General features: G+C 47.2%; 1 protein-coding gene across 1 annotated transcript in view; it reads right to left on the reverse strand.

Annotated features, from left to right (window-relative positions):
- Nucleotides 1–988: 988 nt before the first annotated feature.
- gnrhr4 (gonadotropin releasing hormone receptor 4) overlaps nucleotides 989–26,582 on the reverse strand; it is a 46,241-nt gene continuing 20,647 nt past the window's right edge. Inside the window, exons 2-5 of the mRNA XM_056282484.1 lie at nucleotides 5,279–5,360; nucleotides 4,611–5,145; nucleotides 1,622–1,826; nucleotides 989–1,500 (exon numbers count right to left, since the gene is read on the reverse strand). Coding sequence (XP_056138459.1) covers nucleotides 989–1,500; nucleotides 1,622–1,826; nucleotides 4,611–5,145; nucleotides 5,279–5,360 — 1,334 coding nt within the window. The remainder of the gene's footprint in view (nucleotides 1,501–1,621; nucleotides 1,827–4,610; nucleotides 5,146–5,278; nucleotides 5,361–26,582) is intronic.

The raw sequence follows: 26,582 nt of genomic DNA on the forward strand, positions 1-26,582 counted from the left end.
ATCCTGGCAGTCACTGGGCGGCAGGTGGGGAGACACCCTGGACAGACCACCAGACTATCCTGGCAGTCACTGGGCAGCAGGCGGGGAGACACCCTGGACAGACCACCAGACTATCCCGGCAGTCACTGGGCGGCAGGCGGGGAGACACCCTGGACAGACCACCAGACTATCCCGGCAGTCACTGGGCGGCAGGCGAGGAGACACCCTGGACAGACCACCAGACTATCCCGGCAGGCGGGGAGACACCCTGGACAGGCCGCCAGACTATCCCGGCAGTCACTGGGCGGCAGGTGGGGAGACACCCTGGACAGACCGCCAGACTATCCCGGCAGTCACTGGGCGGCAGGCGAGGAGACACCCTGGACAGACCGCCAGACTATCCTGGCAGTCACTGGGCGGCAGGCGGGGAGACACCCGGGACAGACCACCAGACTATCCGGGCAGTCACTGGGCGGCAGGCGGGGAGACACCGTGGACAGACCGCCAGACTATCCTGGCAGTCACTGGGCGGCAGGTGGGGAGACACCCTGGACAGACCACCAGACTACCTGGCAGTCACTGGGCGGCAGGCGAGGAGACACCCTGGACAGACCACCAGACTATCCTGGCAGTCACTGGGCGGCAGGTGGGGAGACACCCTGGACAGACCACCAGACTATCCTGGCAGTCACTGGGCAGCAGGCGAGGAGACACCCTGGACAGACCACCAGACTATCCCAGCAGTCATTGGGATACATATTTGTATCCCAATCACTGCTGCATATTTGTTGCTGCATATTTGTTGAAAATGTGCACCTGTTTGTTTTGATAGATGTTTTTTTGTTCGCTTGTTTGTTTGTTTGTTTGTTTGTTTGTTATATTTAACACACATTACTAAAGAGTTCTGGGTGCCCTGCTAATGGTAAGAGTATCACGAAGTCAATACATTCTAGGAAATACACAAATCTCAAATCAATTTATGTTTTTCTGCTGGGCTTTCTCCTTGCTGTTATATCGTGCTGACTGAGTCAACTTGCCTCGGGTCACCTTCGATGCTCTGGTCAACGGAAGGGTTTCTGCTGCCGTTGTCCTCTGGGTTTCTACTGTGTGTGTCGTGACTATTGCAGGCCACCTGCCTCTGCAGGGAGAGACGCGCCATATGAAAAGAGGAGCATCTCAAGGACCCTGCAAGGTAGGCGTTGGTCTCTAAATCAGCCCGTGGGTTTGTGCTCCGCCAGCCTCTCCTGGGGCCATGACGGAAATTAATGGTGAACAGGCCGTAGGTGATGGGATCCAAACAGGCATTGAAGAGGCCAAAGACAAACAGCATATGAGTCAACGAGTGAGAGACCGTCTCCTCCATGTCCTCGGGAAACAGCCAATACCACAGGCCCAGCAGGTAGTACGGGGTCCAGCAGACGATGAACGAAGTCACGATAGCGATGCTCATCTTCAGGGTTCTCATCCGCGCTTTGGGAATGTTGTTGTGGGAGCGACGGAGATGCACGTCTCTGGACGGCACTGAAATACAGACAATCACAAGCTTGACAAGCATCACATAAGGGCGGGTCGTTTCCCCCGCCACAGATTACACAAGACCTCACTTCAGTTTAATCAAGACCCCAGACTGGATGAGACTCACGGTTGCCTCGAGCCATGCGGCTGGATATCTCAATCAGGATTCGCGTGTAGCAGAGGACCATTATGACCAAGGGGAGCAGGAAGAGACACACGAAGGTGAACAGGTTGTAGGCGGTCTCCTGCCAGTGCTCGACAAAACTCCCGTGGGTGGTGCACTGGGTGAAATTCTCAGGAGCCGTGATGGTCACGTTGTGAAATATAAACATCTGCATGGAAATGCACACATAGTCAGAAAACACAGCACGCCAGCAGCGAGCAAGCAACTTGAATGACGGACAATCCTTTCCCTAATTAATACTAATTGATGAATCCTCAAGAAGAAAAGGGTGTCAGATCAAAGTTTTATCAGGAGTGTTTTATGATAAGCCAGTAGAAATGTATTTTCTTAGCCGCTCCACATTCTGAATGAAGTCTGATAAGTAAGTTCCATTAGGATCGCATAATGGACATTGATCTACAACTTTATCTTACTTATAAGTAATATAATATAATATAACAATATAACATGATATAATATAATATAACACAATATAATAATAAAGACAGACAGACAGACAGACAGACAGACAGACAGACAGATAGATAGATAGATAGACATAGAGATAGATAGACAGACAGACAGACAGACAGACAGACAGACAGACAGATAGATAGATAGATAGATAGATAGATAGATAGATAGATAGATAGATAGATAGATAGATAGATAGATAGACAGACAGACAGACAGACAGACAGACAGATAGATAGATAGATAGATAGATAGATAGATAGATAGATAGATAGATAAAATGTTACTAATTAGGAATCAAGGCTTCAGATTCACATTAATTAATTGCTTGATGGATTTAATTGGCGTGAGCTGAATTTATACCAGTGCAAAAACAATGTTCAGGCTAAATCCAGAAAGTCTTTCAGTATTTACTGCAAGATGCGACTCTTTTTTTTTTTGTCTGAGACTTTGAGGACAAAATAGCAGTGAATGTAAAAAAAAGTAGTGTTTGAAATGTTCATTAGAAATCATTTGAACAGCATTAACTTGGTGTAATGTACCAAGTAATTGCACATTTCACCCAGACAGATGGGCCATCAAGCGCTATAAAATTGTGCATTTAAACCTGGAATTCTGCTCTTAATCATTTCTTTTTTTTTCATGATAAAGGTCATTACACAAAACTGCCATCAAATAGCAGCAAATCCCCTACAGGAAGCTTGTTCTCGGGTTTTCCTCTGGCAATGCTTATCTTATTTTGGTGTTTAATTCCTCTTAGGTAAAAAAAAAAAAAGAACAAGAAAGCATTGCAGTCAATCAGTCTAGATCTAAATCAGTCTAGAAAAAAATCTGAATGCAGTTCCTCTGAAAATCTGCAAAGGTGTTTGATGTCTGGTGTTTTCCAGTGAATAACACTCACACACACGCCTCTTTGAGAATATGCCGTCAGTTCACTTTGCAGGTAGCTTGACACCCTGATGTCTCATAACTACTATGTGGGAGCCGAGTGCACTTTTAAACAGACTGCCTAACGTTTGTTAATTGTATATGGCAAACAAGACAACGGTAAACATGAAGCCCAAATGATGTAGTTACCTGCTCCATTGAGAAAATTGCAGCAAAACATGTAAATTAGCAGAAAGTAGGCATGGATAGATTCTCCACAAGGACAACATGTTTAGGTGGAGGGAAAATGCATGTTGACCACGCCTCAAAACTCCTGCTGCAGTAGTCAGAAAGTGGCACTTGTTTGCAGTTTGGGATCTTTGTTTGCCTGCATGTTGGGTTGTTATTTGGGCTGTTGGGAAGGTTTACAAGATGGTAGTGAGACCAGCTATGTTGTATGGCTCTGAGACGGTGGCACTGACGAAAAGACAGGAGGTGGAGCTGGAGGTGGCAGAGGTGAAGATGATAAGATTTCCTTTGGGAGTGATGAAGAAGGACCCGATTAGGAACGAGCATATTAGAGGGACCGCTCAGGTTGGACGGTTTGGAGACAAAGCAAGAGAGGCAAGACTGAGATGGCTTGGACATGTGTGGAGGAGAGATGCTGGGTATACTGGGAGAAGGATGCTGAATATGGAGCTGCCAGGGAAGAGGAGAAGAGGAAGGCCAGAGAGGAGGTTTATGGATGTGGTGAGGGAGGACATGCAGGTGGCTGGTGTGACAGAGGAAGATGCAGAGGACAGGAAGAGATGGAAGTGGATGATCTACTGTGGCGCCCCCTAATGGGAGCAGCCAAAAGTAGTAGTAGTAGTAGTAGTAGTAGTAGTAGTAGTATGCCACAGCACAGTGTCAGGATGTTAACTACCCCCAAGTTTTATCAATATCAGAGCAATGAGATATTGAATGATAGATGGACAGATGGACGGGGACCGATCAGTGGGACCGATCCCTAGTTCCTGCCCCTGATCGTCCCAACCATGGAGGAGCTCAGCTTGTTATTTGTATACCAGACACTAGCAAGTGACGTTGGAAGGGTACAGACTGGGCAAACGTAGGGCAGATATAACACAGAGAAATCAAACCACTGCTTCCAAGATTGTCATGTATCACACCGTCATGAGTTTTACTCATTTTTACAGAAAGCATTGTTCTGTTTCTGTATAGCAGGGATTTCAGCTGTGTACATAGAAAAAAAAATCACCGGTTAGGAATTAGCGATATGAATCCTGAATGCCTGCAAACCACCCGAATAACTTGAAAATGATGCTTTTACTGCAATGGGCCTTAACTGTTTGGTGTTGCATGAAGATCAAGTCTCCCTTCTAAAACCAGAACTTGACGCCATTTGGAAGACGAGGACTGCATGCATAGAGGTTTATAGGGTTCAGTGGAATGCCTCAAAGTAATGATTTCAAGGTTGGACGGCAAACCATGCGCGGCCATGTTTTGATGCAGCACTAGCGGCAGGTTGAACTAGGGCATGGTGGTGCGGGAGGGCCAAGAGACGAGGTCAAGGCGAGAGAAGAGCACACCTGTTTTAAACAAGCCTTACCTGGGGGAGAGAGAGGACCACGCTCATGGTCCAGGCCACGGACAGCAGAATTTTGCTTCTCCTCTTGGCGTCACTGATACCCAGAGGATTCAGGATTGCCGACTGCCTGTCCAAGCTGATCACCACTGTCACGAAGGCACAGGAGTACATGGCCGTCAGCTTCAGGAACATCAGCGCTCTGCAGGCGACGTCCCCCGCTTTCCACTGAACCGTGATGTTCCAGACGGCGTCGACGGGCATCACGATGAAAGTCACCAGCAGGTCTGCCACGGTCAGGTTCATTATGAGGATCCTGACGTGGGACTTGCGCCTCCCCCCGGTGCCAGCGGCCCAAAGCACGGCCAGGTTGCACACAGCCGAGACGGGGCAGAGGGCAAAGGTGATGACCACTCGGACCTTGGCTGCCGTGGAGAAGGTGGGCAGCTGGAGCAGCTGCCCGCTCGTGCTCGCGTTGCAGACCGAGGCCGCTCCGTCACAGCTGCCGTTCAAGGCTTGCTGCATGGTCTGGGGCAACATGAGGAGCCGAGGTTCTCGCCTGAATCAAGGCGGCGCCTGGCGTCCCGCGCGCCCGGTTTTTACCTCCCAGGCACTTCAGCTGCAGAATGTCGGAAGCCGGTCTGGGGAAAAGGACGGGATCACAATTTGAATCGATTCCCTTTTTTACTTACTCGTGGCCACGGCGTGGCTCCCCGGCAGTGCCCTTAAGCAGCACGAACAGGCTGCCTGTGGCCGGTGCCACCTGCAGTACGGCTGCAGAGCATTACGCCATTCACGGCTAATGCAACATTCAATTCCGTTCCGTTTGTTGTCATTAAAAGCAATGTGCAGGGCACGTGTTAGAAATGAGATGACGCGGATAACGTGCGGATCAACCGGAAGTTTAAATCAGACGGTGGTCCAGCCTGACCGGTCTAAATGCCTCTTCTCAGGCAGCACCATACGGACACGTGCAATAGGAGCCGGAGCAAACCACAGGCGCCTTCATGGATGGCCGAGACAGACGGCGCCCCCTCGGTCCCTGCCGGTGCCCCACTCAGCAACCGGACCTCGGATGGAAAAAAAAAGGAAAAGAGCCACGCGCTCAAGTCCCGGACGTCGGTTCATCTGGGCCGAGGAGGTGAGGAGGCTACCCAGCTGGCGTCCAAACCTGTGGCGCGTCCGTCCAGTCGAAACGGTCCCCGGTCATTATGTCCCCCTGTCTTTATTTCTTATACCGAGGTTAAATCTGCTTCTAATTAGCCCCCCCCCCCACCACCCCCCGTCCGGTTTCTCGGGTGACGGACGAGGCGCGCGACTCCGCTCAGACCGACGGGTGACCGACGCGGACGCTGCGGTCTCGTTACCTGGAGCGGAGGTGCCCGTGCCTCGGTCTCGCGGCTCTGATGGGGCTCCCCTGACTGCGCGCGCGCGTCTCTCTTCATTCCGTTACACCGGCGCGGGCGGCGGGTTGAGTGACAGGCAGCGGACCGACGTCCAGTAGCAGGATGCTTGTATCATGGCGTGATATTCGAGTATCTGTCAATCCATCGTTCCGTCTATCAACCAATCAATCAATCAATCAATCAATCAATCAATCAATCAATCTATCTATCTATCTATCTATCTATCTATCTATCTATCAGAGGGAGAGAAAGAGTGATTACAATGATAATATATTGGTGACAACACTGCACTGAAATTCTCAGTTTACTGAAACACATCAAGCAGGATTGGCACTTGATATCTACATGATAGATAGATAGATAGATAGATAGATAGATAGATAGATAGATAGACAAATTGATTAGATAGACAAATTGATTAGATAGACAGACAGACAGACAGACAGACAGACAGACAGACAGACAGACAGACCAATTGATTAGATAGATAAATAGTTAGATAGATAGATAGATAGATAGATAGATAGATAGATAGATAGATAGATAGATAGATAAACAGGTTGATTCGTTGAATGGTTGGTTGAGTGGTTGATAGACGGATCGTGCAGTAGAAAAGAAAGGCATATGAGAAAGCCCGTCTGGCCTCCTTGAAGCTAAAATTAAACGTTGTAATTCAGCAAGGACGACACTTCATTCAGAGGCGCCGGAGATGCTGACATACTCGAGACTTGCCTACTCACTGGTTCCCGCGGCTGTCTTTTCAGAACACAGCCAAGCACGACCTCGCTCAAGCCCATCAGGGTTATTCCAGTAGAGAGTCGGTACTGGTAATGGAGCCCACATTCCTGCAGGCAGGCAGGAGTGAAGGACGCACACGTGGCATCATAGTACGCATCGTATACCCAGAGAAGGACTCGTGCACGGGAATGTAATGAAATAAGAATCAGACAACCCCTTTATAAATCGTTTTATTGCCGGCGTTGAGCTGATTGGGTTTTCTCTCTCTGACACCGACCGAGAAATAATCACCGGCATAACGCGATTCATTTTTGGCTGCTTCAGTTGCCCCTCAAGCCTCAAGAGTTCCAAGCACACTATATATAGCACGCTTTAAGATGTAGCGTGCTATACGTACACAGATCAATACATCGACCAAATCCGGTCCACTTTTAAGTGTCCTCAGCAGCATTCCTACAGCAGCTCCCACTATTGCTTCCTGCTCTCCACATGGACCTTTTACATGTACGCTGGAAGTACTGGACGCCCGCCTGAATTAGGGTGTTAGAGGTTGTTTTCTCTGGCAAGCATTAAGTATTTAGCCCAGTGTTTCTCAACCCTGTCCTCAAGGACCCCCTATCCTGCAGATTCTCTTTGCAACCCTGAATAGGCACCTGTTTGTAGTTATTCAACCAATCAGCAATGACTTTTGTCAGACGTTGCACACCTTGCATAATTAAGCGCTGCGAGATGATTGGTCGAGTAAGTACAAGCAGGGCTACCTATGCAGGGTTACAATGAGAATCTGCAGGATAGGGGGTCCTTGAGGACTGGGGTTGAGAAACACTGATTTAGGCTGATGGGTGTACAGACTGAAGCCCCTTACCACGCTGATAAGCGTTTGGATTATAAGATTATGGGTTTTCGCTCAATTCAAATGATTTTATAGACGTGCTGGTTCTGTTAACCGCTCAAAGAGGCCCGGATTTGGTTGTCCTTTCATGGGGTTGGTGAACAGGTCACGTGGCCAAAGCCACGCTCGCCCTGTGCTGAAGCAAGGGCGATCGTGTGCCATCTGATGTAAGCAACCCATAGGTCGCACGGGGATAAGCAAGAGGCGCCACGCCGGTCGACGCACGTTGAATTATAAGACCTCCAAATCATCGTTGCCCCATCTTTGGCTCAGAAAACTCGTGCGTGGTGATCAGGAGCTAAACGCGTGGGTGGGTTACCCAACGGGCCCAAAGAGCCCAGGCCCGGCGGCGCAAGGGCCCAGGGGGCCCCTTAACCAGAGCCTCTGCACGAAATATCTGTTATTAACTTCGCACTTCTCGTCGTGGGGTCAAAGGGCTCGTCGGCGAGAGCCCCGGCAGTCCTGCTGTAAACCTGAGGGGAGCTGCGGGGGAATGTGTACGCCTCAGCTGATACGCCGCTGGCATCGATTGTGTGTACTCGTCAAAGCTGCCATCCTACACATGTGCGCTGTGAATCCTGTTGAGGTGCAGGGGAATTTAGTTGCTGTGCTGTTGGCTGCAAGTCAGTGTACCTGCCCTGCCCGGGGAGGGGGGGGGGGCTTTTATGTGTCCGTGCCTGGGGGTCCATTGTCTCATAATCCGCCTATGGCTCTCAGTACTTAATTACGATTCCAATTACTGCTTTATTCGTAAGGGGAATCTACTCCCGTATTGTCACACTGTGTGTCTGTGTGAGAGTCTTGATTCTTTGTGGAGGTTATTGGGGATGATCAGGGACACCTATAAAAATAGCAGAACATTAAAATTATGCATAAATATACAAAATATGCATTTTTCTAAAAATGGCTAAAAACCACTTTTCTCGGCATTTCAGGTGATTCTGAGCATCTTTGATTTTTTTCACCTATATAAAAAAAAATTTCTGGGACTTAGAAATGTTTTGGCATTATGCAAAATATATGCATTTTTGCAAAAATGCACTGATGATCCTCTTTTTTTTGGGAGGTGGTAGGTATTGTTCCAGAGAGGACCAGAAAAATAGCAGAAAATTAAAATAATTATGCATAATTATGCATAAATATGCAAAATATGCATTTTCTAAAAATAGCTAAAAAACCACTTTTCTCGACATTTCAGATGATTCTGAGCATCTTTGATTTTTTCACCTATAACATTTTTTTTCCAGGACTTAGAAATATTTTGGCATTATGCAAAATAAGTGCATTTCTGCAAAAATGCACTTATGATCCTCTTTTTTTTTTGGAGGTGGTAGGTATTGTTCCAGAGAGGACCAGAAAAATAGCAGAAAATTAAAATAATTATAATAATTATTCATAACTATGCAAAATATGTATTTTCTAAAAATGGCTGAAAACCACTTTTCTCGGCATTTCAGATGATCCTGAGCATTTGGGGGGAGGGAGTTGGAGTGGAGGGGGGGGGGTTTAGGGGCAGGGGGAAGGCGGTTAGCTGGCAGGATGAGGAGGAGGGAGATTTAGACGGGTGGAGAACCAAACCGCTACATTGTAGCGGGGTTCTCCTAGTGTGAAAATAAAGTCACTGAAGACCGAGGCATTACTCAGAATGTCAGACAAAAAGGCTTTTTAGTGTTGTTTGTAATGTGGGCATGCAAATAATAGCCGACGCTTTTGGTTCATCTCATATCCTACAAGTGGTATTTTTTCAAGGCCGTATGCCGTGAAGAGAGGCGGCTGAAGGGAAATGTCACGCATCTCTTTCGGGGAGCCGCCGATAGATTTACTAATCTGAAAAGCCAGCGCCGAGGCAGGTACGAGACAGGGTCGTGCTCCCCATGATGTTAAAAGGCGCCAAAACCAATCCCGTCACTCACTCCTACGGCTTTTATGGGATTTGTTGGTGATTTGACCCCTCTCTCCACGCCTTGAAAAGGCAGGCCGTGAAATGCTACGCGTTCACCGAGAGGGTGGGATGGAGAGGGGCGAATGGGAAGGGAGGGGGTAGTCAAGAGAAATTATTCACCGTTTCGGGCATCTTGTAATTTTCTTTCTCGGCGGGCCAATTCTCTCTGCTGCGAATCGGTCGGGTACGCTTGAGCTCGCGTCAACGACAGGATGATGTTTTTGCTTTCGGGAATGGCTCACCTCATCACTGCTGTGCCTGCAGCGTCCGTACTCAAGTTTCAAGTCAGCAGACCCAAGACCCTGTTGTAAACCAGTGCTGTCTATCCCGCTGGATGACTATATATACACAGTGATCAGCCAAAACATTAAAACCGCCTGCCTAATATTGTGTGGGTCCCCCTCGCGCCGCCAAAACAGCTCCGACCCGTTGAGGCATGGACTCCGCAAGACCTCTGAAGGTGTCCTCTGGTGTCTGGCACCAAGACGTTAGCAGCAGATCCTTTAAGTCCTGTAAGTTGTGAGGTGGGGTCTCCATGGAGCAGACTTGTTTTTCCAGCACATCCCACAGATGCTCGTCTGGATTGAGATCTGGGGGAGCAGACTTGTTTTTCCAGCACATCCCACAGAGGCTCGACTGCGGTATTTGGAGGCCAGGGCAACACCTTGAACTCTTTGTCATGTTCCTCAAACCCTTCTTGAACAGTTTCTGCAGTGTGGCAGGGTGCATTATCCTGCTGACAGAGGCCGCTGCCATCTGGGAACACCGTTGCCATGAAGGGGTGTACTTGATCTGCAATAATGTTTAGGTAGGTGGTACGTGTTAAAGTAACGTCCACATGAAGGCCAGCACCCAAGGTTTCCCAGCAGAACATTGCCCAGAGCATCACACTGCCTCCACCGACTTGTCTTCTTCCCATAGTGCATCCTGGTGCCGTCTCTTCCCCAGTTAAACGACACAAACGCACCCGGCCGTCCACATGATGTAGAAGAAAACATGATTCATCAGACCAGGCGACCTTCTTCCATTGCTCCATGGTCCAGTTCTGATGCTCACGTGCCCATTGTCAGCACTTTGGGTGGTGGACAGGGGTCATCATGGGCACTCTGACCGGTCTGCAGCTACACAGCAAGCTGGGACGCACTGTGTGTTCTGACACCCGTCTATCATAGCCAGCATGAACCTTTTCAGCAAATTGAGCTACAGTAGCTCTTCTGTGGAATCGGACCAGATGGGCTAGCCTTCGCTCCCCATGCGCATCAATGAGCCTTGAGCGCCCATGACCCTGTTGCCGGTTCACCGGTTGTCCTTGCCTGGACCACTTTTGGTAGGTACTGACCACTGCATACCAGCAACACCCAACAAGACCTGCCATTTTGGAGGTGCTCTGACCCGGTCGTCTAGCCATCACAGTTTGGCCCCTGGCGGTCGCTCAGATCCTCACGCTTGCCCATTTTTCCCCGCTTCCAACACATCAACTTCAAGAACTGACTGTTCACTTGTGGCTTAATATACCCCACCCCATGACAGGTGCCACTGTAACGGGGAACATCCAGCTGAGGATTGAGAAATGTAATTTAAAATCAGTGAAAACGGCTTCTCCGGTGTGTCTTAGCTCGATGTTGGACCCTCTGGCAAACTAATGTTCGCTTTTCAGATGCACTGCCGAAACAAGCACCATTTCATCAAGTTAAATGAGACTTTTGTAAGAAAAGACGGGTCATTTCCACACCAGCCCTTTTGTGGTTCCATCCATCCATCCTTTGTCGTGCTGTCAGGGTGGCGGGGATGCTGGAGCCTATCCCAGCAGTCAGTCCCTGGGCGGCTAGCGGGGAGGCACCCTGGACGGGCCGCCGGGCCACCACAGGGAATATACGAATACAGCTGAGGAACCTTCTGTGGTTCTTCAGCTGTATTCTCTCTACAAACTAAGGAGCCTTTTGCCCCTTTTTAAGTTAACGTAACTCATGAAATAAGACAGGCGATATCTGATGTAACTTTTTAAGTTTTCTGGTAGACTTCTTTTTTTTTTTTTTTTACCTTTCCGAACCCGACTTCAAGTCTGCTTCAAAGCCTTGAAATGCTCTTCTGAGAGTTCATCCAATCCATTTTTAGAGTCATGTGAGAGCAATGTGACCTTAAAAGCTGTCTTTACAAGCAAATCACCGGAGATTTCAGAAAAAAAATGATTTTTTAAAGTTTTTTTAGCTGCTTTTTTGGTGATTATCTCTCTGTGGTGCCTCACTAAAGAGTGTTTTGTCTTCACTACCGTTCCCCGAGTGCATGGAATAGGAGGACCACCGTGTTGAGCTGTGCTGAATTGTGACTTCGGACGTTGTTCGGCTGGAAAGTCGTAATCAGGCAGTGGGATCCGCTGCAGCCCTGGAAGGATGCGACTGACCGTGCAGCGTTGCGTCGGTCTGAAAGGACTTTAACCCAGGCGTTTCTTTGTGCTCTGAAGGCAAGTCCACAGCATGGCGCCGCTGCCGTGAGCCCGAGATTTGGACACGGCGCATGACGTCTTCATCAACTTACGTGGCTCTCCCATCCCTTCGCCCACCCATTCATCAGAAACCGGCAGCATCCGTTATTCATCGGACGCTAGCTGTTGTGCCGATCCCTTGTTTTCCATCCTCAGCCCAGCGCAACCGCACTTTGTTGTTGTTTTGTGAAATAAGTCAAAATATGCACACCGCCAACGCTGGCTGCCATACTCGGTCTGCCATAGCCGCCATCTCCAGATACAACAAACGCTGTGCTGGATGCTGGAAGAAGCGGCCCGGTGAACTGGCAGACAGGTTTTGGTGTCGCCTCTCGCGAGTGTAACTGGGGAGAGAACGTGAAGGACATCAGCAAACGACGTGTCATCTGTGGCATGCCGGGCTGTGGAGGCCCATGTGCTGTTTGGACACGGCGGTGGAAACCGATCTAGACGTCAACACAGAACAATGCAGGCATAAAACCTCGCAACGGTGCGCTGAGACTCCGCTCCTGTAGAACAGGGATCACCGTGGACCATAAGACCAGCTACCGCACTGAGTTTACACCATGTCCGCTTTCTTCAATAATCAGAGGAACTGAATAAAACCTGGGCGGCGCGGTGGTCGGCGCGGTCGCCTCACAGCAAGAAGGTCCTGGGTTCGAGCCCCCGGGGTAGTCCAACCTTGGGGGGGGTCATCCCGGGTCATCCTCGGTGTGGAGTTTGCATGTTCTCCCCGTGTCTGTGTGGGTTTCCTCCGGGGGCTCCGGTCTCCTCCCACAGTCCAAAGACCTGTAGGTCAGGTGACTCGGCCCTACTAAATTGCCCCTAGGTATGATGGCCTAGCGGCCTGTCCAGGTTGCCCCCCCCTCCCCCCCACCGCCGCCCAATGACTGCTGGGATAGGCTCCAGCATCCCTGAGAGCAGGATAAGCGGTTGGGATAATGGATGGATGGATGGATGAACCATCATTACGCACAATGATGAGAGCATAAAGCTAGGTGATTTACATTAACACAAAAGGCCGGGCCCCCAACACACACATACACAGTACAGCCCTTAGACGGGTCATAACAACAATGGTTTTTATGTAACATGCGTGTCTGTGGTTGTGGGAGGAGACCCACGCAAACAGAAGGGAATCAAGCACACCGGCCGGCGAGAGATGAGCCCGGGCTCCTCTCGTTGCGAGGCGACAGCGCTGGTCACCGAGCCACCATGCCACGTAGTATATAAAGGGCTATCATGGATACAATGTTTGTTGGAACGTTGTGATTTCAATTTATATTTCAAATTCCAATGTGCTCATGTCAAGTCCATTTTATTTGTGTAGCCCAGTGTCACAAATTACAAATTTGCCTCAAGGGGCTTTGCAGCAGCACAACATCCTGTCCTCAGACCCTCGCGTCGGATAAGGAACAACTCCCTAAACAAATACCCTTTAACGGGGAGAAAGACATAGGGAGAAACCTCAGGGAGAGCGAGAGAGGAGGGGTCTCGCTCCCAGGACGGATAACGTGCAATGGAGGTTGTGTTTACACAACACAACAGTTGAAGGACCCCTCCTCTATACCAAGTCTGGCTGCACTCAATTCAGTTCCTTTGGATAACCATGACCTGGATGAACGAGAACGTTCACAGACGACAACTGAAAGAGGATAACAGAATTATAATGGAATTAAAAAAGATATGACGAACATGATGAGGAGGATGCCAAGCGGTGTCCAGACGCCACCAGAACAGCCCAGGACCAGAGCCACGCGCCCACCATCGCCATGGTAAAAAACATAATTAGTCACACATCCTAGTGAGAGAAGGATATAACATTAAAACAGGATAACAAGATTGTATGGATTTACAAGATATCTAAAAAGAAAATGGGATGAGGGGGATGCCGAGCAGTGTCCAGGTGGCGACCGCCATCACCATGGAGACCTGGGAGGAGGACCTGGGAGACACGTCACACCGTTCACACACAGAAGAAGAGAAAGGAGAAGACATCGTTCAGAGAGAGAGAAAAGACGTGAGAGAAGAGAACAGTTTGCAATAGCCAGTAATCTATACTCCATAATCTATACTCTATAATTTATACTCTATAATCTATACTCCATAATCTATACTTTATATTCTATACTCCATAATCTATACTCTATAATTTATACTCTATAATCTATCATTTATACTCTATAATCTATAACCTATACTCTATAATTTATACTCTACAATTTATACTCCATAATTTATACTCTATAATCTATACTCTATAATTTATACTCTATAATTTATACTCCATAATCTATACTCTATAAATTATACTCTATAATCTATACTCTATAATCTATACTCCATAATCTATACTCTACAATTTATACTCTATAATCTATCATTTATACTCTATAATCTATACTCTATGATTTATACTCTACAATTTATACTCCATAATTTATACTCTATAATTTATACTCTATAATCTATACTCTATAATTTATACTCTATAATTTATACTCCATAATCTATACTCTATAATCTATACTCTATAATTTATACGTTATAATCTATACTCTATAATGTATACTCTATAATCTATACTCTATAATCTATACTTTATACTCTATAATTTATACTCTATAATCTATACTCTATAATCTCGTCGGCAGAACAGTGCTTGGTAGATTCACCGAGACAGAACCCAGCCCACCATGCAGTACAGATTGTGAAGCACTCAATTTAAAGGCAACTAATGTCCTCGACAATATAATGAATACAGAGTCGATATAAAGTTAAACAACAGAATAATTTTGAAATACCTCTTAGAAGTGTTGAGATTTTGATTTGATTGACTTTATTGTCCATCTCAGTGGAAATTTGTCTTTTGCTTCTCCCAAGGTGCAGCAAAGGTACATACACTACACATAGCATAACACAACATGAAAATCATACAAAATATACAACCCATCAGTGGCTGCTGGTGCTAGAAAGCTTTGGGGGGGGCAGTTTACCTTGGTGTAGCACACCTGACAGCTGCTTTAATGTCCACACAGTCACAGAGTTATTAAGGAGGACAACGTAGCCTATAGATTTTATTAGGGTTCGGAGACGGTGGATGATTGACAGTCGAGACGAGGCGTCGTGGTGGGTGTGAACATGACTGACAGCCATGAGAATTGTGCAGCCGGATCCTAAATGAACGGCGGCTTTTATTTTGACACGGAAGGAAGTTGAGTTTGGCGGTTGTCGTGCATAGGCCACGAAGAAGAAGAAAAAATCATTCACGAAGAAGAAGAAAGATTAAGGGGCGCTCAAGGGGAGGGGCGGAGGCTGGCCGTCTACAGGGACGCCGCTGTGTGACGTCTTGAGTTGATGCAGTTGGAGGACGGTAGGGGGAGCTAGAGGACAAGATAGGATGTAAGCGACTCTAAGAGGGGAGAAGGAGTGTGACGTGAGTCGTTCAAGCGAAGAAGCGTGTGCTAACAGACGCGTGTCTTGGACTGGTCCCTTAGCAACACAACACACTGGTGGGCTAATTAATCCTTTTTTGTCATTGGAATTAATTGGTGGTTAGCGTTACTGTTATAATTAATTGCTAGTTAGCATCCTGGTATTCGGCTAATGTTAAAACGGTGCGCTAATCACTCAGATTGCCTTGCTGTGTAGTGTATCTCACGTGTATTCCAGTTGAGGTCAGCCATGTTGTGTGCAATTAAGTGCAGTGTGTATGGTTATGTATCGATTTAATCTGGTAAAGGACATAGGCGTTCCTAGCCCATTTTTGGGGGTGCTGCAGCACCCCTAAATTGAACCCCAGCACCCCTAAAATTGAAGAGATTTTTTTATCTTTTATTGTATGTCCATGTTTAATAAGCTGAAGAAATGTCAAAACCATATCCAGTATATGGTTTAAACGTAATATTTTAACAACAAAAATACAGCACCCCCCCATGCTTCGAAAATGGTTTGATCCACCCCCCCCAAAATTTATCTTGCCTGGCCGGCCAGCACTCTGGGTGCTCAGCACCCCTAAAGCTCTGATCCTAGAATCGCCCCTGGTAAAGGATGTAGAATATGAGTGAGATTAATGTTGTTCATACCCTTAAAAAGAATGACTAAGTAAAAAAATGAGGTTTATTTTTCTGTACTTGTGGAATGAAATGAGCAGTAATGGCAGCATTATTATTATTTTTTCTCTTGTTGTATTGTGAAAGTTTTCCACCTAACAACACAATCATCAAAAAGCTTGAAAGTTGAACCAATTCAATGAAAACGAGACTAAAGAAGATTGGTGTTTTGAGTTGTGCCATAAACTCCCTGTGGTTGGCTAAGGCCTTTTTCCAGTTCGGCCAGGAGCTGAAGCAAATGCCCCTAAATAACTTGACAAGAATTGCCCAATCACATTAGATAAAAAAACCAAAACATTAAAACGATACTAATTCACTGCCAATAAAAGTGGGGGTGTCTGGGGCAGCACAGATCTGCGCCCCATGGGAAATCTGAAGAAACCAATCAGAGAGCAGCCTCGGGGTCACCTGCTCGCCACAAGTTTGAGGGCTTACATAAGGTATCATTAGGCCGGCGCCCCTCACCCAGGAAGTGTATGTATTCAGACAGGAAGTATATGTATTCAGACAGGAAGTATATGTATTCAGACAGGAAGTATATGTATTCAGACAGGAAGCACCCAAACACCATTTGAGCCAATATTTCATGGCTGCTGACAGGCGCTCACAGACTGAAAAACACCTTTAATTCATAATTACTTGCATTATACAGCTAAATTATATTTCGCGTGTTTAAGTAGATTTTCATCTCTTGATGTTTGAAGGGAGCGGCGCCCCAGTGCCCTGTACTGGCCAGCCGCCACTGCAACATACAATAATGCAAATGGCCAGAGAGCAGCAAATGGTCGTGTAAATCACATCCAAATCTTATAATATAACAAGTGTTCCCTGGTGCGGGCCCTCTGTGTTCAATGCCTGCATGGCATAGAGAATAAAACACGTCTTGTATATGCTCCAGCTGGCCCTTGGGACCCTGAACTGATGGCCAGGTGGGAGCAGCTCAAACTCCTGACTGTCGTGGGTGTGAGGTATCTGTAGTGATATGTTAAGCCCTCCTGCCAGTCTCCTTCTCTGTAAGCTTAATAATTGTGGAGAGCTCGTTTTTGCTCTTTACACCGAAGTTGTCGTACCGAGCCGTTATAGTAAATGATCAAATGCTTTCAGCCAGACCACTGAATGCCATGTCAGGTATGTGTTGGCGAACGCTAAAGCTCCTCAGCTTCCTGAGTACGTCTAGAGATGTATAAGATAGATGTCTTGAGAGCTTAGGACATGTCTGTGGATACTCCTACGCATAGAAGAAGATGCTGTCTTATATTATTCTTATTTTTTTTCTGTTTTTTAAGCCCTAGACTGTTGCTTTTATGTATTTTGTTTTCTTGACATTGAACATCTTAGCCGGAGAATTTCCTCATTCGTGTAAACTCATTTGGTCATTGAACTCGGACACGTAAATGGAAATCGCATAATACAGAATGCTCCTTTCCACCGGATAAGGGTGATCGTTATGTTCACGGTATATATGATTTCAAATACTTCTGAATGTGAACTATGCTGGGAAACCTTTGGGTTGCTTCAGAACAAAGGGTTTTTCCATCCTTCGTGCTAGCTTGGTTTAAACATCTGCTTTTCGTGGACTGACATTCAACATGAGTCCCCCTGAATCCCCCTGAGATCAGATCCGGCGATCAGTCACCTGACCTGGGACCCCTGCACACATCTATCAATCAGTCAGTCTGTCAAACTGGCCCATTAAATACATAGCGCAATGCAATGTGCCTTACATGACTATGAGTAATGATAAATGAAATGTATAAATAAAACGAGACACAAAATGAGAAATAAACAAATATACACGTGGGATATGCAAAGTATACTCAAAAAGGAGAGATAATAAAGATAGATGAACGTGACTTGTGTATAGAAGGTAAATATGTATGTGCGAGCATACTTTGGCAGCATCTCATCAGGAGCAGGGCTGTGAAAAGAAAAGATAAGCAAAAATGAGCTGAAAATCTGTCTAAATCTAAAATTTGCTGTGCGGTGCAAAAGCTTTGAAACGGGGTAAGATGAGACAAAGCCAGAGAGGCAAGACTGAGATGGCCTGGACATGTGTGGAGGAGAGATGCTGGGTATATTGGGAGAAGGATGGTGAATATGGAGGTGCCAGGGAAGAGGAGAAGAGGAAGGCCAAAGAGGAGGTTTATGGATGTGGTGAGGGAGGACATGCAGGTGGCTGGTGTGACAGAGGAAGATGCAGAGGACAGGAAGAGATGGAGACGGATGATCCGCTGTGGCGCCCCCTAAGGGGAGCAGCTGCAAGTAGTAGTAGTAGTGGTGGTAGTAGTAGTAGTGGTAGTAGTAGTAGTAGTGCCAAGGCTTTAAAATAAGGGTAAGGTGGGCTCTGTTTTTGGTGTTAGTTAAAACTCTTTCTTCTACAGTGTGTTGTGGGAGTTGCAGTTGCCCACTTGGCTTTTGGGGAAGGCCGGCGAGCAACGCATTACTGTCGCCCACTTTGCTAGTTTTACAGTTTTTCTTCCTTAGGGGAAACGCACAGTCTTATGAAAAGCGGTCAGTTGCAATATTTTTCCAGTGGTAAAAGGCAGTTTTGTGTCCGGGTGGCATGGCGGTCTATTCCGTTGCCTACCAACACGGGGATCGCCGGTTCGAAACCCGGTGTTACCTCCGGCTTGGTCGGGCGTCCCTGCAGACACAATTGGCCGTGTCTGCGGGTGGGAAGCCAGATATGGGTATGTGTCCTGATCGCTGCACTAGCCCCTCTTCTGGTCGGTGGGGGTGGGCCTGTTCGGGGGGAGGGGACTGGGGGGGAATAGCGTGATCCTCCCTCACACGGCGTCCCCCTGGTGAAACTCCTCACTGTCAGGTGAAAAGAAGTGGCTGGCGACGCCCCATGTGTCGGAGGAAGCATGTGGTAGGCTGCAGCCCTCCCTGGATTGGCAGAGGGGGTGGAACAGTGACCGGGATGGCTTGGAAGAGTGGGGTAATTGGCGGGTACAAATAGGTAGAAAAGGTGGGGGGGCAGTTATATTTACATTCTTTGTCCGTTTACACAGTTTTCTATGGGATTGAACTTGAATATGTTCATTTTGACACCGTTTTCTGTCTTTGCCCCTTTGCACTAGTCAGCGACACCTTCGGTTTTGCCTCTGTGCGTCATCTCTGCCAGTCAAAACCAATAATACCACGCGCTCAGACGCTGCCCCCTAATGGACGTATATGTAGAGACTCAAACTTCAAACTTCTAAAAACAGGCAGTCGTAAAGCTTTTTTTTCTGAAGCCTGCAGGGATAAAGTCAAGGTCACTGGAAGAGAGCTCAAGTCTGTCTACTATATTGTGTCCCAAGATGTCACCATAAAAAAGACACCCATGTTAGGGTTAAAATTCACTCTGTCTCTGCCCCTGGTCCCCGGGTGTGCTGCAGCTGCCCACTGTTCCTAGCTACACAGCTAGGATGGGTTAAATGCAGAGAGGAATTTCCCCACGGGGATCAATATTCCCATCCATCCATTATCCGAGCCACTTATCCTGCTCTCAGGGTCGCGGGGGATGCCGGAGGCTATCCCAGCATTCATTGGGCGGCAGATGGGGAGACAACCTGGACAGGCCACCAGTCCATCACAGGGCCGACACATTCACACCTAGGGACAATTTAGTACGGCCGATTCACCTGACCTACATGTCTTTGGACTGTGGGAGGAAACCGGAGCCCCCGGAGGAAACCCACGCAGACACGGGGAGAACATGCAAACTCCACACAGAGGACGACCCGGGACGACCCCCAAGGTTGGACTACCCCAGGGCTCGAACCCAGGACCTTCTTGCTGTGAGGCGACCATGCGCCACCGCGCCGCCCGGGATTAATATAGTATATCAAAATCCAAAAAAAAAAAAAAGTTCCCCCTTACAGTCGCAGCAAAACTGTGAGAAGTGCTTTATAGGGTGGTGAAATGGGAACAGTAACCTCATTTGAGGAAATAAAAGTCCTTGTGTTCGATATCATACCATTGTGTGGCCAAAGCATCAATGGCACAATAATGTCTGAGGTCAAATTTATGCACCGGTTGCAATCGAAAAGACGGCCTTTAAAATGATCATAAATTAACCCGTCATCTGGTTTTCCTCCACTTACGCTCCGCCCTGCGGCAATCGCTTTCAACACTCGCTGTCTGTTTAGTCTCACACGGGATTATTTTGTAGCTGTTTCCACGTTAACTGGTGCAACAGAACTCAGCTGTGCTCTTCATTTTGCTCAGAAATGGTCAACCTGTACCGGGGGATGGACAGAAAGGACGCTGCTGTCCAGGAAACGTCGTCAGCATTTAATTTGCATGTTGCAGGGGTCAGAAACAGCGCTGTCAGTCACAGATTGTATCTTCTTCTTTCGGCTTGTTCCCTGTTTCTCGGGGTCGCCGCAGCGGATTTGATAGTTTCCATTGGTACCCTGTGAGGGTACAGCGCCAATCCCAGATAGCAAAATTGCTGTGGCCTGGACCCGTCCCACACCAACACTTCATCCGTCCCACATACCGCGTAGATCGATGACACTTTGGTGGTCCGCTCCTGTTTGCCAGAGCTGGGCCAGAACCAAGCCATAGCAATGCCGCATGTGCCATATATTTGCCAAAGGTGGCCATATTTGTTTTGTGATATTTGGGCCATATTCACCATTTACCACACGGGCCACTTCAGGGTCACATCCAGATTACATGTTACCGAGAGGGCCGCAGCTTTTGCCAAAAGAGGCCCACATTTGATTTGGCATGTTTGGGCCATATTTGCTATTATACACGTGGGCCACTTCAGGCTCACATCCATTTTGTCAGGGCCAAAAGAAGGCCATCAGTGCCGCATCATTGCCTGAAGTGGCCCACATCCGGATGCTATCTGGGATGGCGGTCGTTGTTAACCCGGGCCTTGACCGATCCGGTATGGTTTTGTCAATCCGCATAATGATTTGGCAAAATTTTCCATCGGATGCCCTCCCTGACACGACCACTAACCCCATGGACGGGGGCACAGGTAAAGCGCTGGATGCCATCCCAGTATTCATGGACTTGCACCCGTGCCTGTCGCCATCAGTAACAGATTGTATATCTTTGAAAAATTAAAAAGAAACAAACAACTGTTTACCTTGTGCCGACAGGTCCGAGGTACTCCCTCGTGTGGGAGTATCAGGATAGGCTAAAGGTCAAATCAAAATTACACCGAGTTCTCTCACCCATTGAACACTGCCGCGGTTGAAAAGGTTGAGGTGGTGGTGCTTTCAAAAGAAATGGAAAAACCTTTCAAGACGAGGTGGACAGATTTTTCTCTTCATTGCTTTCTATACGTGTAGTCCCTCTCCCAAACAGCCCCCTGGCTGCAGCCCAGCTCTTGTTTCCACACTTAGGGTGCACCTAAAGCACACCAGTACACGTCCTCCCTTATTCTCGTCCTCATTTATGGAGGTTTTCCATCTACCGAGAGTCCTCGAGCATTAAGGAGACCCAACGTGTGCCCATGTTTTCAAGCAGGTTCCCTGACATACCGTCCAACAACCGCTCAAGCCCGCGAAATCTAACAGGGTTGTCTATCCATTATTATCCATTATCCGAACCGCTTATCCTGCTCTCAGGGTTGCGGGGATGCTGGAGCCTATCCCAGCAGTCATTGGGCGGCAGGCGGGGAGACACCCTGGACAGGCCGCCAGTCCATCACAGCCAGTCCATCACACCTAGAGACAATTTAGTGCGGCCGATTCACCTGATCCACATGTCTTTGGACTGTGGGAGGAAACCCACACAGACACGGGGAGAACATGCAAAGAGGACGACCCGGGACGACTCCCCAAGGTTGGACTACCCCGGGGCTTGAACCCAGGACCTTCTTGCTGTGAGGCGACTGCACTAACCATTGCGCCACCGTGCCGCCCTCAAGTGTTAGCTTTTACAAGCAAATTCTATCCAAAGGGTCCGAACCCTTAAGTGCTTATGACTTATGAGCATATTTTGAATACTGCAAGGAAATAAGTGGGCTACTTTAACTAAGCTGTACGGTTTATGAGGGGATCGTCTATATGTGAAGGTTAAAATGTCCCATAACGATCATGTGGTCACGGTGTGGTTGGATTGACCTGAATGATAAGTAGCATCAGAGAGAAGTCTTGGAAAGACATGGGGCTGTTTTTAGAGGATGTGTGCAGTCAAACTTGCAGTATGGAGAGGAGTTACATAAATGTGGTAAAATTGCTCAATGACTGTTATGACTAGCTGTCATGATAGCTAGAGGATGCCAGGGTCTTACCGAAAGGACTATGTGCTGCATGCGAGACATTAACAACAACAACAACAACAGCAAGACATAAATTACAAACATATGCAACATTTGAATGAAGGCACGGCACCAACTATTCTAGCAGTTCTAGGTAGGGAAATATAAAAACGAAGCGACAAGTGCAAAATTGGTACAGCGGTCCATAAAGTTTGCCTTGCATTTGTCCCCAAAATATTCACTGGGGGGGCTTTGAAGAGATATGTAAAAGAGGGTAAAGTCACCCAAACCACCTGCTGGGGTCCAGCCCCATCATGTCAAAAGATGAGTATGATGAGTGAGTGCTGACACCTGTCTGTGCTGAAGTGGTGACACCTGTCTGTGCTGAAGTGGAGAGTTAGAATATGGTAATTAGTTAGGATGTGAGAAAAATTTTAAAACCCCCCCCATGTATTTATTTATTTAGTTGCAAGAGCCTGATGGCAGCAGGTGCACATAGCATGCAGAGAAAACGGATCTGGCTTTACTGCAGACGTGTCTGCAGAGCAGCTCAGAGACCGGGGGCCTGCCGTTGGCCAGGGTAGCTGCTAATTCTGCAGTTTCCACTTTTGACTTTCAAGTTCTCGAACCATGAGATAAAAGAAAACATCACAATAAACTCCGCGAAGGACTCGTAAGAACGAAGCAAAATAAACCTCAAATGTCTACAGCTTTTAAGAAAAACTGATGCTGCTGCCTTTCTTTCTTTTTTTTCCAGATCTTGAAAGAAAAATAATCGGGTGCGGATGCTTCAGGTAACAACCGGTTATAAATATATTATCTCTGACCAATGTTTTGAGAAAATCCACATGAATAGGCTGAGAACAGTTGCAATTTGTCAGTTTTCGCTGTGCAGTTGTGCATGCAAAACGTGTTGGGACGGATGCCTGTCTGACATTTGTCACGATCGGTAACAAACGGAGCATGAAACAAGAGAAGGATCTGAGCAGGGTACGGCAACCGAGCATCAAGGCCCGGTTGTTGGAACGAAGCCATATCACGAATGCTTCAGGGGAGCAGAACCACTGTGGGGAGAATTCTGCATCACAACTGACAAATGCATGCAGTAAAATGAAGAGAAATGCAAGTGGGGGAAAGATAAATAAACACCACAATGCATCGATCTGTATTGAGTTTGTTAAGGGCAAACAGATGGTAACATTAATGTACCTCTCCATCCACAAATGGATAACACAACCCACAGATCCGTGTTGATGTGCGAAGAAGTAGAAACGTACATGTCTCTCCATCCACAAATAAATGATGAGTTACTTATGTTACGTAAACCATCATATAGACATGTGTTGGGGAGGACATATGGAGTGGACCCTGTGGCAGGAGATCTTTAGCACTATCTTTAGAACGTACTATTACATGATAGACAGAAAGAGAGAGAGGGAGTGAGAGAGGGAGAGAGAGCACTCAAGCACCATCAGGCATTCATCTAACTTGAGGTCATAACATAGCTGGATTGTAATATTTAATTATATTTTTCCATTTATATTTCTATTCATTTTGTTGCATACAGTACGCCCGGGTCGATGCTGCAGTGTCCTCCCCTACTGGGCTATACAAATAAATAAAACTGACTCATTGTTACCAACACAAGGGAGCGCTATCGCCCCAGTGCTATTCATTCTATATACAAACCAACGCAGGACTGACTCATCTGATGTGTTTAATGTCACATTTGCTGATGACACCGTGACCCAATGTCCTCTCTGGTGGATTAATACAGTATTTCTGTTTCTGGTTCTGGTTCTGGTTGTTGGTTTGATCACTGAAGATGAAACAAAGTATCACGGGTGTGTGGACGAGTTTGTTAATTGATGTCACGCTAGTTTTGTTCAGCTCAATACCAGAAGACTAAGGAAATGATCTGATTTGTCCCCAAGCAGAAGGACACACCAACAGGTAGCTAGCTAGTAATGGTGGCTGTATTGAGGTTGTAAATGAATATAAATACCCAGGGAGGTGAGAGTAACTGATGAAAAACTGTCATTTACAGGGGAGGATTACAATTGTTATACTTCATGTGTGAACTTGGACAGTTTGGAGTGGACAGACATGTACTGGTCCTTTTTTATCGTTCATTTGTGGAGAGTATTCTGACTTCCTCACGGCCTGTAGTTAACAAGAACAAACTCATGAGATTGTCGCCATGTCTGGCAGGATTGTAGGTCCACAGCCACACAGTGTGACACTGCTCTGTGAGTCCTGAGAGGTGGGGAAAGGGCAGGCAACCCCTCGGTGATGTATCCCACCCTGCCTCTCTATGGTGGACACGAGTTGTGACCATCAGGACGGAGGCCTCTGCAGACTTCCCATGCCCAGAGATACTTTATACCTTCCACTCAGTGTTGGGGAGGTTACTTTTGAGATGTGATTATTTACAGGTTACTAGTTACCCTGTTAAAATGTAATCTGTAATGTAACTATTTTAATCACTTCATCGAAGTAATATAACCTCTTGTATTTCATTACTTTTTGATTAATTTTCTAACAAATCTTTTAAACTGGGCAATAAAGCTGGAAAGTCCTAAAAAAAAACATAAATTTAGACCAGGGATTGTACCCCTCACAGCAGTACTCGACACTGATTACTGTCAAGCTTTTATTCAAAAGTTCTTCAGAATAACTTGAATTAAGTTAGGAATGTTTTGATTTAAAAGCGCAACCACCAAAACAAATAACCTGGTTACTGAAAAGAATATATTCGGGTGTAACCCCTTTGTAATCACCAACATTTTGATTAGGAGCTGCAATTTTACTACATATTTTTTCTCAGTAACTGTAACGGATTACCATTACATGTATTTTGTAATTTAATTATGTAACGTCATTACATGTAACTAGTTACTCCCAGCGCAGCTCTGTTGAACAAATCCTGATGATATGATGTGATGTGTTGTGTTGTGTTGTGTTGTGATGTGATGTGATGTGATGTGTTGTGATGTGTTGTGTTGTGTTGTGTTGTGTTGTGTTGTGTTGTGTTGTGTTGTGTTGTGATGTGATGTGATGTGATGTGTTGTGTTGTGTTGTGTTGTGTTGTGTTGTGTTGTGTTGTGTTGTGTTGTGTTGTGTTGTGTTGTGTTGTGTTGTGTTGTGTTGTGATGTGATGTGATGTGATGTGTTGTGATATCCTGGTGCCTCCGGTGTGGGAAGATGGCAGCATGAACTCACGTTTGCAGCGGCCTCACCCAGTACCGACTATGCAGCGTCTTTGTCCACATCTGTGTCTAAGTTTGCGTCATCGTGTGAAGTTTTCATTTTTGATCGTCGATTTTTTTTCTTTTTTTTCGTTTAATGGCTGGGAGAGCCTGGTTTGCTGCGTCCTGTGGGCCCAGGGACCACGGCCCTGCCTAGAGCTGCACCCAAGAGGAAACAACAAGGCGGTCTAGCGGCGGCCTCGCCTAGTGCAGAGTTTTTGTCTGCGTTTGTGTTGTCGTGTGGAGTGCGGGGGAGGTGTGTCGATGGTGTCTGGCTGGGAGAGCTGGTGTTGGGTCGGCTAAGGGAGCCTGGTCTGCTGCATCCTGTGGACCCCAGGGACCACGGCCCTGCCCGGAGCTGTGCCCAAAGAGGAAACACCGAGGCGGTCTGGTGGCGGCCTCGCCTAGTGCAGAGTTTTTGTCTGCGTTTGTGTTGTCATGTGGAGTGCGGGGGAGGTATGTCGAAGGTGTCTGGCTGGGAGAGCTGGTGTTGGGTCGGCTAAGGGAGCCTGGTCTGCTGCATCCTGTGGACCCCAGGGACCACGGCCCTGCCCGGAGCTGTGCCCAAAGAGGAAACACCAAGGGCGGTGTGACAGGATGCGGGAGCGGGGTAGGCTAAGCTAACTGCTAGCCCATGCAGACCGGCAGTCCCGTCAGTCCTCCTGGCTGGAGCTCATTCTCCGGACAGGAATTTTTGGACTGTGTTGCACTGAGTGGACTGTGTTGTTAACTTTCTTTTTCTTTTCTTTTTTGTTTTGCTTTGTTCTCTCTGTTGTTGGTGGCGTTGTTTTGGGACATTTTGGTTGTGCGTTTTTATCTTTTGTGTCGCGCCGCTGGGAGCTGGGAGCAACAAAATGTCGTTTCTTTTGTGTACGCAAGTACATGATTGTAATGACAATACATTGTTGCCGGTCCCCGGTGTGAGGCGTGGGTCACTTGTATTTTGTTGCGCTTAATTCTTGATT

The sequence above is a fragment of the Lampris incognitus genome, chromosome 6 (assembly GCF_029633865.1).
Source record: "Lampris incognitus isolate fLamInc1 chromosome 6, fLamInc1.hap2, whole genome shotgun sequence".
Taxonomy (NCBI): domain Eukaryota; kingdom Metazoa; phylum Chordata; class Actinopteri; order Lampriformes; family Lampridae; genus Lampris; species Lampris incognitus.